This window comes from Poecilia reticulata, linkage group LG11, assembly GCF_000633615.1.
Source record: "Poecilia reticulata strain Guanapo linkage group LG11, Guppy_female_1.0+MT, whole genome shotgun sequence".
Lineage (NCBI taxonomy): Eukaryota > Metazoa > Chordata > Actinopteri > Cyprinodontiformes > Poeciliidae > Poecilia > Poecilia reticulata.
Window position 1 is genome coordinate 8465089 of NC_024341.1, and position 13498 is coordinate 8478586.

At 38.1% G+C, this 13498-nt stretch overlaps 1 protein-coding gene across 1 annotated transcript in view; it reads left to right on the forward strand.

Annotated features, from left to right (window-relative positions):
* csmd2 (CUB and Sushi multiple domains 2) overlaps positions 1 to 13498 on the forward strand; it is a 245362-nt gene that overhangs the window by 168035 nt on the left and 63829 nt on the right. Inside the window, exons 30-33 of the mRNA XM_017307349.1 lie at positions 2781 to 2975; positions 4941 to 5057; positions 6931 to 7044; positions 13367 to 13462. Coding sequence (XP_017162838.1) covers positions 2781 to 2975; positions 4941 to 5057; positions 6931 to 7044; positions 13367 to 13462 — 522 coding nt within the window. The remainder of the gene's footprint in view (positions 1 to 2780; positions 2976 to 4940; positions 5058 to 6930; positions 7045 to 13366; positions 13463 to 13498) is intronic.

The following is a 13498-nucleotide window of genomic DNA, read 5'->3' on the forward strand; positions in this document are numbered from 1 at the left end:
CTCATGTAAGGCACGCTGTACTGCTTATCTATTGCAAAATTATAACAGAAGTCCTTGAAAGAGGGCCAGTGTTAGTCTAGCATAGCACATCGATGTGCTTTGCATTCGTTTCTCATCCTTATTGAAGGGGAGACCTTAGTGTCTGAGTGTGAAAAACCATTTCCTTACAAATATACAGATGCTGACCAAGCTTTAAATTAGACTGGGCATCTTTGTTTAGGTCTTCTTGCTTGAGGGAGCAGTATTAAAACCTCCCGAATCTCACGGCCTCAATTAGAATTGTTTAAGGTATCAGACATTTAACCGATTCCAAATCAACCCTGAGTTCTCTGCTTACGGACTGGGTTCTTTTCTAAATAAGAAAATTGGGGGATTTTTATATCAGTCTATGTTTGTGCAGCCACAGTACAGCAATTCATTTGCAACCCCTCCCCTCTCCCAAAAAAAACAACAAAAAAACAAAAACAGGAAAACTGTGTTACAGAGCCTGCTTTTTAACTCACTCCCAGCAATATTCACTGCGGTGTGTGATACCGAGTGTGATTATTGTATGGCCAATCTGGAAGAGCAGATGGACCCAGTGTGTTGCACAGGGAAAAAAAAACCTCCTTCACCCCACTTCCAATTCTCCACACTAATGAACCATAACCAAATAATCCATAAATTACCACCTCGGTTTCAGAGAAGCAACATGGCACACAGACACATTTAGCTCAGATTTTCGGGTCAGTTTTGGAAAGAGATCAGCAAGTTGATGCTTTGGCCCAGATAGTTATTGGTCAGGCCACCGCTACAATGTAATTATCATAGATCCATGCTGTTCTGTCAGCCACTAGACCACACAGTTTTTACAGCTTTTTGTTTCTGTGTTTGGAGGTCTTTCACTGTCGCCAAGGGAACAGTACGACTGACATATTTTTCCATCTCTAAGACGAGGTTGTATAAAACCCACGTAAATTCAGAGATTTTTTTCATTTTATTTATTTATTTTTATATACCATCTACCGGTTCAGGGTGTAAATCTGTTAAAATCTGCAACAGGTGCCCGTAGTCACAGACCGCATTCAGTTTTATTACCCTGTAAGTCTAAATTATTGGTTTGTGCCTGGTCAGCTCCCCAGGCAGGTGCTTAAATAACAGACATTTACCCAAAGTGACACGTCCTCAGCTATAAAACTGAATTAGAAATGTGATTCATCATAAAACGTGTGACACTCACTTTTAACATCTGAAAGTTGCAGCAAATCTCTCTATTAAACTGACTATTTTACACTGTATTGTAGCTGCCTTGTGATGTACACAGAAGAAAGTCCTGGGATTAATAAAATGTGTAATGTTGCTATTAAGTTGGAATGAAAATCCTCTGAATAAATAGCGCTCTGCAAAAATATTCGTATCTCAGACTTTTTCAGACTGACATGTTACAGACATAAACGTTGTTACTAGAACTTTGCGATTGACCAGCAAAAATAGTTCATAATTGAAGTGAAAGGAAAATTATATCCATAACACAGGAAGTGTTGTGTTAGAGATTCACACTTGCAGGCTAAAATCTGTTGACCTTCTTTTTCCAGAATACCTCAAGCTTACAGTCTTAGTTCCAGTTGTGATCTGTGAAAATCTATTTAGCAACAGATTCCTTTGACTTCCTTGGATGCAACATAATAAAATGTGAACAAAGGATATTGGAGTAACAATGCATTTGCAAGATGCAGAACAATTAATGGCAATACATAAAGGTTATGTGAACTTCACATGTATTTAATAATGCCAGACATGAGACACATAATCTGTTAACTTTTGTAAAAACAAAATATTTTCACCTTTACTGAAAATAATTTTTCAGTAAAGGTGAAAAAGAAGTGATGCCTCACTTCTTTTTTTTTTCTGTTCGGAGCTTGTATTCATCAAATTATTGACAGACTATTTTACATATTTCTGTCATGTGTTGAGTTTTAGGTGATTTCTTTCCCCCCCCCCCTGACAATTGCAAAACTTTTGACCCACCTTCTCTTTTGTGTGTCAAGTCATCAAATATTAAAGTTTGCTCAGAGAACCAAATCTGCTGTGCTTAGGAGTGAACTAAATGGCTTCGGGCATCTTTCCTATGTTTATCTTAGCTGAAAGGGTGTGAAGTGTGCCAAATTGACAGGCTGCATCTCACATGCACATTTTGCACCTAGAACAATGTGCTGCTAAATTAAGCAAGACATCTATCTTACGACCTCAGGGTTGGTGATTGATATGTGGTTAAATGCAGAGCGTGTGAGAGGGAGCTTTGGCAGGGTAGGGCGTGTATCTGCACGCGCGTGTGCATGCGTTTGATAAAGAAAGCTTGCGTATGTGCATTGTCTTCTCAAGTTAAGAGCACAGAGAAATGTTGTTTGAGAAGCAGTTGTGTACAGTCAGCAGACCTTGGGCCAGAGCCATGCCACTTTCAATCAGCTGCCTGTCTGTTTTCACAACCATACATACCCCAGTAGCCACAGATGAGAGGCTAGTGTCAAGGGCTGGAGAAAAAGTGGCAGTCATTGAGATATATTTACTGAAAACGGGACAGAGCACAGAGTTGCAGAAAACTGGGAAAACAGGGGAGAAAAAAAAGCAGCCATAAAGAAAACGAGTTGGAAAACCAAGTGTATAAATACCCTCGGGCGCGTAACATTTTCTATTCCAGCATATCTGGTGCAGCAAAAAAAAAAAAAAAAAAAAAAATCATTATTGAAAACCACGTGCTTCCATCTGTCACAGAATTTCCACTCTGTTTCTTCTCGCCACAGAAAACCCCAGGGAATCTTGCTTCGAACCTGGCCTGGTTCGTAACGGGACACGGGTGGGCACCGATCTCAAGCTGGGCTCCACTGTCACCTACCACTGCGACAGCGGCTACACGCTGGAGGGAGACCCGACGCTCACTTGCATCATGGGGGGGGATGGCAAGCCGAGCTGGAATAAGCCCAAACCCATCTGCATGGGTAAACACTGACATCTGGAGTTGATTGTTCAGAGCACAAACCATGCCTCGCGCTTATAGGTTTATCGCACGTAAACATTCATATGGCTAAATCATCATGTGTTGCGTTTCTACTGAGATATGTCCCGCAGGTACATATTTGCCGAGCTGTGTGGGTTTTGTGAAAATATGCAAGTGTAGTTTTGATTTATTCTGAAGTTTCAGAAGAGAGCAGCCTGTTTTGCATATCTTCCCCTTACACTCAGAGGGAACTGCGTCACTCTCTGATATTCCTTTGACACAGCTACCGCACGCAATGCATGAACCCCTGGAAAGCTGGTAAAAGATACCTTGACAGCACAGAACCTGCTTCAGACTCGGCGTGTCGGGTGGAACACTTGCTACACACTTGTTCTGGCTGTACAATCCAGTTCAGTCACACAAATCCACTGACATACAGGGACATTCAAATATGACTGGATGGCTATAATTCAACTCAGAAAGTTCTACATCCTGTTTTTAATTGAGAAACGGTTACTAAACAAAATCTTAAGGCTTAATACTAAAAAGTCTTGCGTTGGTCTTTTCCACAGAGTGAGATATCTTTATCTGTCTGTTTATCTCTGTTAGCTTTAATGGTTGTGGCTTACAGTTAATGAAAGCCCTGAATTAATTTTGGCATAAAATTTGAATATTATGTAAAAAAGCTGAATCCATGAATGCAAATTTGTGATTCGACGAGGCAGTTTGTATGTTGAAAATATATATTTGAGAACACATATTGATTATTGCTTCCCTCCAAAGCATGGGCAGCACTCGTAACCAGATATTTTCAGCATAATAGCCATTAATTCTATGTTTAAAAAAATGTTAAGAGTGTTTTATGGAGAGCATTATTTTTATTTATTTTTATTTTTTTACCCATATCTGCTTTAAATTTCCTCTTTAGAAAAATGTGAACTGAGAAAAATATGGACATGTTTAATTTCCTTCTGGGATTAACACAGTACTTTTTTTTTTCACTGAATTGAATTAAAGGTTCAAAGCATATTTTAGCCACTATACAGACAAATAAACTCCACTATTACATATGTGCAGTAAACCTGTTGTGTTATTCATCCTAGAGGATTCTGCATTGAGCTCAAAATCCGATAAAACCACAAAAAACACTTGGGCATTACTGGCATCCCATACGAGCTGCCGAGAATAAGTGGAAGAACTCATATCAATCTTCCTGGGCTTGTAGTTGAAATAGAATAGTTCATAGGTGTTTTGGCTCACACTCCAAATAAATAAATAAATAAATAAATAAATAAATAAATAAATAAATAAATAAATAAATATCACTGTTTTAGTACAGAGCTGTGTGTTGGGGGATGCTGTGCACAGAAGCATTGCATTTTATCAAACTGCTTTAACATTTGAAGAAGAAACAACACAGTAAAAAAACAATGGTAACAGTAGCAGCAGCACACAGAGCATGGAGTTTACCATCACAACAAAGCCAAACCCGTTAGAATTGCGTCGTGGTCTGGCTTTCACGATTTCTAGCGACACTCTAGACATTTGCACTTGGAGGGAAAATTCTATTTATCATACGAGTGTTATAGCGGAAGTAAATTGACCTTTAAGTGATATTCACATTTATTTAGATGCCTCTGGACAGCAGCCCTACAAATATCCAAGCTCGCACAGAGCATTTTCAGGGGCTTTAACTTGGGAGAGGAGGCTCTGGCCTCATCACACCCAGGCTAACCCAGATGGACACTTGGAAAACATGGCAATTTCACTGTAGCAACCACCAGGGACATCTTCCATCCAAACCCCAATCACACAAGAAAAGTAATTTAGGAATGATGGAACAGAGAGGATGGAGAGGAGGAGTAGAAATGGAACCTTCCCCTGTTACCGTTAGACCTTCCTTTTATGTCTGCCTGCTCCCACTTTATGGTGTCTCTTCATGTTTGATCCCTATGTTTCTCTGCAGCGCCATGTGGTGGACAGTACTCCGGATTAGATGGAGTAGTCTTGTCCCCCGGTTTCCCTGGCAACTATACCAGTTCTCGAACCTGTCTGTACTCTGTAGTCGTGCCCAAGGATTATGGTAAGCCATGTTTTTTTGTTTTTTTTGTGCGCGGGTCTGTAAAGTGGGTTATTTGTGTTTGTTTATAATAAAATCATTCAGCAATCCCCCCAAGAAGCTATGATCAAACAGAAACTATATTCTTCTGCCTTACTGAACTCTCTGTTATTTTCTTACTACTGGGAAAAACAGGGAAACCTTTTTTTTTTTTTTCCCCAGTATCTGAATATTCTCAGTGACAGGAAAGGCACACGAAAACAATCTGGTGTTAAACTGTTAAAAGCTCACACAGTCGCTGCTTTTTCACCTCTAATCAAGCTGCTACTTCTGAGAGCGTTGTTGAATGCATGTATCCTACTTTATTCTACTCATAGTAAAATCACACAGTGACTGAGACGCATTTCCACAGGACTTACATTTTTTTCTTTTCTTTTTTTTTTTTTTTTCTTTCACGGTACATCGGTAGAGCTGTTTAATCATCACGAAGCACACTACTTATTCACCGTGTTTATCAAAAACACACCTACACACAAACACAGACAAAAAATATAATTGCCACCTGGAAGCTTCATATTTTCTTGACTTGAGCTCCTTTTTTTTGGCACTTCCATCTTAAAGGTCATTCTTTCCCTCCAATGTCTTATCAGATACTACACAAGCATCAAATTATTTGGAAGGCAAAACAATGCTGAATACAGCTCAAATGAATCAATTCAAAATGTCCTTCGCTTACTTGCCCAGGATGTCTCTCTGCATCACATTCTCAAGCTGACTGTTTGCTCTTGCTCGGTTTTTATCTCTACTTTTTTTCTCCAGCCACAGGCTTTTTTAATGAGTTATAAGCATCAGGTCTCTTCTGGGAAAAGCTCCTGTCATGGTTAAATTACCCCCACAAAAAAAAAAAAAAAAAAAAGCATCAGCTTGTGTTTGACTTTGGGTTTATTTCACCCCTGTCTTCTGACTGTTGAAGCCTTTATGCACCTCTCTTGAACCCAATCATCTGCGTATTTCCCTCACTGAGGTCATGGTGAGGAAAACACAAAAAAAAATCAAAAAAAATTGAAATGATTAAAATTCACATTAGCATTTTCCTGGATAATGACAGCAAAGCCCAAGGCAGCTCACTTTGTCGTGCAGAAAAGCAAAAGCTTTTTTTCCTCATTCTTCCAGCTTCTCATTAGGCTCATGCACCAGGCTAATAATAGGGTGTTTTACCCAGTGCGGATGGCTGGGTGGGTGTCACTGTGACCAATGGTTTTACCTTATTGACAATGATGATAGAAATGTGCAACAACATATTTAAAATTGGGAGAAAATTCCCAATGCTAGGTCCTGTTGAAAATAGAAGACTATAGGGTTCCTCTAACAGACCCACAAAAAGTAGGTAACCATTATCCATACTGCCACTGTTGAGTATCTCTCTCTATTCGTCCTTCTCTTTAAACAGCTCCATTTATAAAAACTAGATGATTGACTATAAAAAGCCTGACTTTTGTAAAAGGAAAACCGGTATTACGTCTTGGTTGAGACGATGAAAGCTCTGTAGTGGAGTTTTAGCTCCACGTCATATGACAGATTGCCTGTCTTTGTAAATCCCTGCGTCCTGACAGGCCATCAAGCCCAGACAGGTTTCCTGATCCCCCTTGTAATGTCAGTTTTTGGTTTTGTTATCATAACTGCCAGCATAATCCACCCTGCTTTAAGGAGGACAACTTGACTGAAATTGCTGTTGATAACCCTCTTTTTTTTAAATCTGGATAAAGCAGAGCACTATTTTTATGAGTCTTTAGTCATCTTAAATAAACTGGAGAGCATTTTCTGTGACTTTTGCAGGCAGCGCTTTCAGTTGCTTTTTCATCTTTTGTTCCTTGCTCTGTCTGCGTCTCTTTCCCAGTGGTGTTCAGCCAGTTCGCCTTCTTCCAGACTGCTCTGAATGACATAGTGGAGGTTTATGATGGACCAACACAACATTCCCGGGTTTTGAGCTCACTTTCTGGAGCGCACACAGGTACTGTACATGCATTTTTATGGTGATCTGCTTAGAACCACATTACCTAATCACATTGAGGTGCATGAATGACGCTGGACGTTTGAGGTATGACAGAATTGAACGAAGCGACTGCGATTGTTATCCCAAGTTGGTCTTGCTAATATAACTATGACTTCTGCTTATTCTTATTCTTATTCTGCTTATTATTGCCAGGGCATTAAAATGCATAAATATGTTTGAATTATAATCCATGAATATGTATTTCTGAATATTTGCTTCAAGGCATTTTCTGCTCATAGCTGAGGATATCTCCCTGTCTCATGTCCTGTATTTGGTGTCATTTATCCTCAACTCTTATCACCTTCCTTTTCTTTACTTAAGACAAAAAAAAAATGTATAGCATGTTGCTATGACCAACATGTTTTAGCATGGAGTTATTGTGATCTGGGTCATGACTAGTGTTAGGTTTCCAAGCACAGCTAAGCTTTTGTGTAGGCCAGAACATTACATTTTGGTCTTATCTGAGCAGATTAGCTTCTTTCACATGTATTGTGCAAATGTGACTTTTATGGATTTATTTCAAAAATGGCTTTTTTGTGTATTATTAAGCCCATAATTTTAATACCTAATTCACCCTTCTGAGCCGTGCATTTATGTATCTCCTCCAGAATACAATGGGCCTCCTTCTTTTTACCAGCCTGTCATTAGATAAGGAGACAGACTTTACCCTTCACAGACAGGCAGGGATGGATGGATGGATCAATAGATGGATGGAATCATGATCCATGAAATGTTTAAAGCCTGTGATATTGTTTATCTATATAACCTTGCCTTAAAACTTATGCCAGACAAAAGAAACGAGCATCAGTTTCCTTCAACTTCACAATTTTGTGTTGGACTATCACAAAAAATGCATTGAATTTTTACATCAGAACACACCTACATGTAGACACATTGTTGAACATACAGCATTGACACATCCATGCTTACTTTCTGTATCAACAAGACAATAATCAATAAAGTAATAAAGTACATACTATAATTTAATGATAGCTTTGCAACCAAGAACTTATGTTTTATCTAGGTTTATTAAACATGTGTATGAATATGCATTAACTGTCATTCAAAATACAATATTTTATATCTCAATTACAGATTCATTTGATTCCAATTTTTTACTTTGATTGAGAAACTGTTCTTGTTCGATTTGGCTCGCTAACCTTAGGGATACACATATTTTGGTTTGAGTCTAACACAGCCTTAGAAAAGTCAATTTGCAGTTCAGTAAAGAAGATGCTGTAATAACTAAGTACTTTGGGTGATGGGTTCACTGAGTTATCCAACCAAACATGGCAGACCTGATGTACTTAAGAAAGAGAAACATCTGTGTTGCACTATACTGCTGTGTAACTGTCATTACGTTGTCTATAAACCGATATTCTCTACCTCTACCTACCAAACAGGTGAGCAGATAGCAAGGGATAGAATTACGCAGATCTACAATCTTTCAAATCCAATCCCACTTTCTGTCAATTTCTAAAATGTGTAATTGAGCGCAGTTAATATTTCACTTCGTTTTTTTTACTGAATGCTTATGTGTTATTTGTCAGGCTGAGAAAATTACAGTAATCAAAACACAAGCCAATTCACTGTTATTAGTTAACCTTAGAAAGCACATTACATTAAATTAGTCAGACTAATGCATTCAGCAATATGTTACTCGCTCTCAGGCGCCTAGGAAAGCCAATCTTTGAGAAGAAAAGGCAATGATTGTGAATTATTGGGGACAAACAGAATAAAAGAAGAAAAGGGAAAGAAGAATAAATGAACAATAAAAGGTGGGAATTTGAAGAAGGTGACAGCATGTAGGCAAGATTGAATGAAAGCACTGAATAAAGAAATCAAGAAGACTTATCTAAATGCAAATTTTCAAACTCATTGGGAAAAAAAGGCAATTTCCACTCTCATGGTCATCTAACACGAGGGACTGAGGAGTCTATTAAAGTTTGACCAGTTATATTGCCAATGTGCATTTTTCTGCCTCTGTTTTACTGGTAGCATGCTGCTAAACAAATTCAGAACTTTGTTTCCAGAAAATGTAAAATCTGCTTGCTGTAGCTCCCACAGGGCTTCGTCTTTTTTTTCTTCTTCTTCTTCTCTCTCTAAAACTGATTGAATTGATGCAACAGCTGGAGCAGTAATTTTTTTTTACATTATTTTTCATGATGCTCATATCTGAATCAACTGCCTCTGAATTTTGATCACCGACTTCCAGTCAAAGTCAAATCTGTCCTCGTCAGTCCTTCCATATACCAGAGCAGAAAATCGCTTCGGTGCAAACTGGTTCAGATCTGGAAAGTTGCTGCCGGTCAGATCAGTTTCATGCCGACATGCCTTTGGTGCGCGTGGATGAATACCTGCCACTCAGTCCAAATTATTATAACCCAAGTATAGCCTTGTTTGAAGTACTTCTTCTAATAAACCACCCAGCATGCCTCAGCAGTCCTGTAGTGAAAGCAGAGCAGTAACAATGATGATTCATTATTAGGTATTTGAAATTTGGACCCACTGCATTTAAATTTGGAGAAACAAAACCAAAAAAGGGAAAACAAAACAAACAAAAAAAAAAAAAACATGAGCGAAACTTTTGCACAAAATATAGACTCACTAGTTCACACACAGATGCTGCCTCTGGGGTTAACCGCGTCTACCTCCCACTAGAGTGTGACAGCAAGCAGACATAGAGTAATGAGATTCACTGCAGAGAGCCAGTTGGCAGCTCAAACAGAGTAAGAAAGAGAAGCAGAGACTGAGGTGCCCACACTTCATATCATGTTTGGGGAAAAAAAAATGTGTTGACTGACAACAATGAGAGGATTTTCTGTGTGTAATGAAGCTAATGAGGATTCAAAAAGTCACTTCAACGTATACATTAAAAGCATATTTTCTTCCTATGTCATTGTTTACAGTGAGAAATCTTTTATGTTGTCATGCACTCGTACAGCGTCATACAGCGTGTCCCTGACATATTAATATGTTTTAACCTATTCACAACAGCACAAAATAGTCCATCACTGGAAAGGACCCATGGCTTTAAAACTCAGGAAAATGTTTCGCGGCAGTAACAAGTTGATGTCTTTTGAGGTAGCTCTCTCAACGTTGCACATTTCTACCAATTCTCAGTTCCAAAGTGTCACCAGAGCTGCTGTATTGGACAGTGAGTATCTGGTGAACAGCAATTTTCAAGTCTTGACAAAATACTCAACCAGACTTAGGTCTGGACTTTGCATATGCTTTGATCTAAGGCCAGGCAATAAATAAGTGATCAATTAAATACATTTTCTGTTAAGACTATAAAATTTTTTGAAAAGGAAGTTGCTGTTTTTTTTGTTTTGTTTTGTTTTTATTTTTCCACCAATATACTTTGTGGGCTTCCATAGGTCAGTATGACGTCAGCCCACCGCAGACTTACCGTCTTGTTTTACCAGCATGTTTCACAGCTGGACTTTGAATTCAGTTCAACTCCCTGAGGGAATAATTGAAATAAAAGCAGGTTTTTGAAAATACTTTTTTCGTTTGAATGAAAAGAAAGGGAACTCGGTATGAAAAAATTTATAATTTTATTTCTAAACCATATTGCCACAGCCCTACTTTGATCTAAAATATCTTTATGGTTACATTTCTCCTGGAATATGAACCTCTGGTTCAGTCTTGTTTTTTTTTGTTTGTTTTTGTCGCTTTTTTTTCTTTTCCCCTTGACTTTTAACACACTTTCTTCCAGAATTGTGCTGCCTTTGTCTTTATTACCATCAGCTCAGAGTAGTTTGCCTGTTTCCGCCAAGGACAAGCTGCCCCTCAGCATGATGCTGTCATTATCACATTTCGCCATGGGGATGGTGTGTTCAAGGAGATGGGCAGCATAATTGATCTCTGCATATAGTGTTCTGCATTTCAAACTGTTTTGTTTGACTCACTAGGGCATCTTCTTTCACATGTTTGCTCTGTAGCAACATACAAATAGCACTTTAACAGATTTCTTCCAACAAAACTAATTCATGGAGACCAACTGTGAGGAGTTTCCTTCAAACATGTCAGATTCAACCTCTTGAGGTCTGGATCTCTGTAGTTATTCTAGATCCAATGCTTACACTGGTTTGGTTCGGTCTGCTATGTGGTTTATGTATAGTATTTGACTGTTTCATGTCACATATTTCGGCTGAAATGAAATTAATGAGGGCTAAATTAAAATTCTGCATTTGCACATTTTTTTTTTTTTTGCAACTGTGTACAAACCAGAGTTCATCTAAATGCACATTTTTACTTTCTGAGTAGAAATGAGCTAATTGGTTGCTTGGATTGATAACAATTGCACACTAAATTGTGCTGTTTTGTGAAAAGGAAATGTATTCAAAGTTATTTATTTGACTTTTTATATCCTTAAAAATCTCATCAGTCCTGGTCAGGGGGCCCTTGATTTTTGCCTCTGCAATCTGCAGTTAACATAAGAAGGTGCTTGATTGTGGAGGGCCGCAAGCAGCAGCAGGTAAAAAAAAAAAGAAAATCAACCTTGATCTTGATTACATGGCGGTGAATTACAGCCAACAAGGGATGTAGTCCTTCCAGCCACATCTTGAGCACTTGCCACACTGTTCCTAATCAATGCAGATACGTCAGTAATGATCTGCTCATTAGGAGATATTGTCAACAAAGACATAGAAAATAAGCCTATATCAGAAATCAGTTTGACCTTACAAGAGGAGGACACAGATTGAGGCGTAGGCTACAACTTCCTAGCTCCAAGCCACGATTAGTTGTAGATTCGACTGCAAGTCTAAGTAATATCCTGATATTACACGATGTACGTATCTCCCAGCCAAGCATACTTGTGAAGCCCTATTCACATATGAGGAACCTCAAGCTGCTTTACTGGAAAATAAAAAAAAAAGAAGGAAGGATGCTAAAATGGACAACCGAACATTAAGAAACAAGTTATTATATTGATGTTTGAAACTTCTTTGTTGTATTCAGTGGGGCCCTGCAGGCCATTACGTCTGAGAGTGCTGAAAGTGTGAGCTTCACTCCTGTGTGTCTATTAATAATTCCCTCTTATAAATAATTTGCTCGGTATAAAATACGATGTAGCTGCTTCACCTTGTAGAATGTGTAGTAATACATACAGCTAATAAGACGAGACGATCTAAAATATGGGCTTCACAAGAATGAGACTAGCTTTGGTTTAGCTTAATTGTTTTTATATACATATATATATATATATATTCTAACAATAGCTTAATTCTATTGTTACAATTAAGCTATTCTAACAATAGCTTAATTATGTTCTCACTTGATTTGGTTGCTTTCTTTCTGAACTGTATTAAATAATCTATAGTAAGAGTAAAATACTCCAGTCCAGATCTGACTTGTACATATTGTACATTGTAGTTTTTTTTTATATTTATATTTGACTATTTCTAAAATCTTCACAATGCCTGAAAAGTTTAAAAACATAAATGTTTTGTGGATCCTCAAGTAAAATAAAGGTGTCTTAAACTCAAAGTGGTCGATTTCTTTATTTTTTCTTCAATTAGACTAGAGATGATCAAATGCAGTTTGTTATTTTAAATGATCTGTTGAAGTGCAATCTGAAATGGAAACCAATTTTAGTTTTGTTAGCATCTACATTTAACCAAATGAACTTTTTTTCAGTATTTACGAACAATCTTTATCTTGTTTATACACATTTTTTCCATAGGCTGTCCAAAATGCAGCTATATGAATTGTTTTACCAGTCAAGTGGACAGTTAACAATACAGAGCAAGATGTACTTAACCTCATTCTTAAAAACATGAGTTACCAGGATGGATACAACAATCCTATACTTAAATTACTCACTGTTATATGTGGGGATTATAATAAAAGCTTGAGGTTACTCCACCAGTCAAATCCACCTACTAGCAACAACTAGATATAAGGGACTAATCTCCCTTTGATGTAAAATATTGGGGGATTTTCATGTAGAATTATATTGTGAAATCCCTACCAGGTATCATCATACTACTTGTTACTGAAAAGTTTAGTCCCTATTTTTTTTAATAAAAGCCTTTCCCAGCAGCAGCACATTTTACTGAGGTTACAATAACTGTAGTCTCAAAGTCAACACATGAAAAACTATATTTTTTTTTCTACTTGCATGACTCATAGTTTCCAAAAGAGCTATTAGCATCAACACATAGCAGCAAACGAGAGACAAAATATTACCTGGAAATCTTTTGACAATATGCACCCATTGAAACGCAGCCCTCAAGGTTGCCCTTTGCTTAAAACCTGCCTTCTCTCTCAGGTGAGTCGTTGCCGTTAGCGACCTCCAATCAAATCCTGATCCGCTTTACAGCCAAAGGCCAATCCAGCTCCAGAGGATTCCATCTGGTCTACCAGGGTAAGTGCAGAGCCCACTGGCACACAGTCCTCCTCC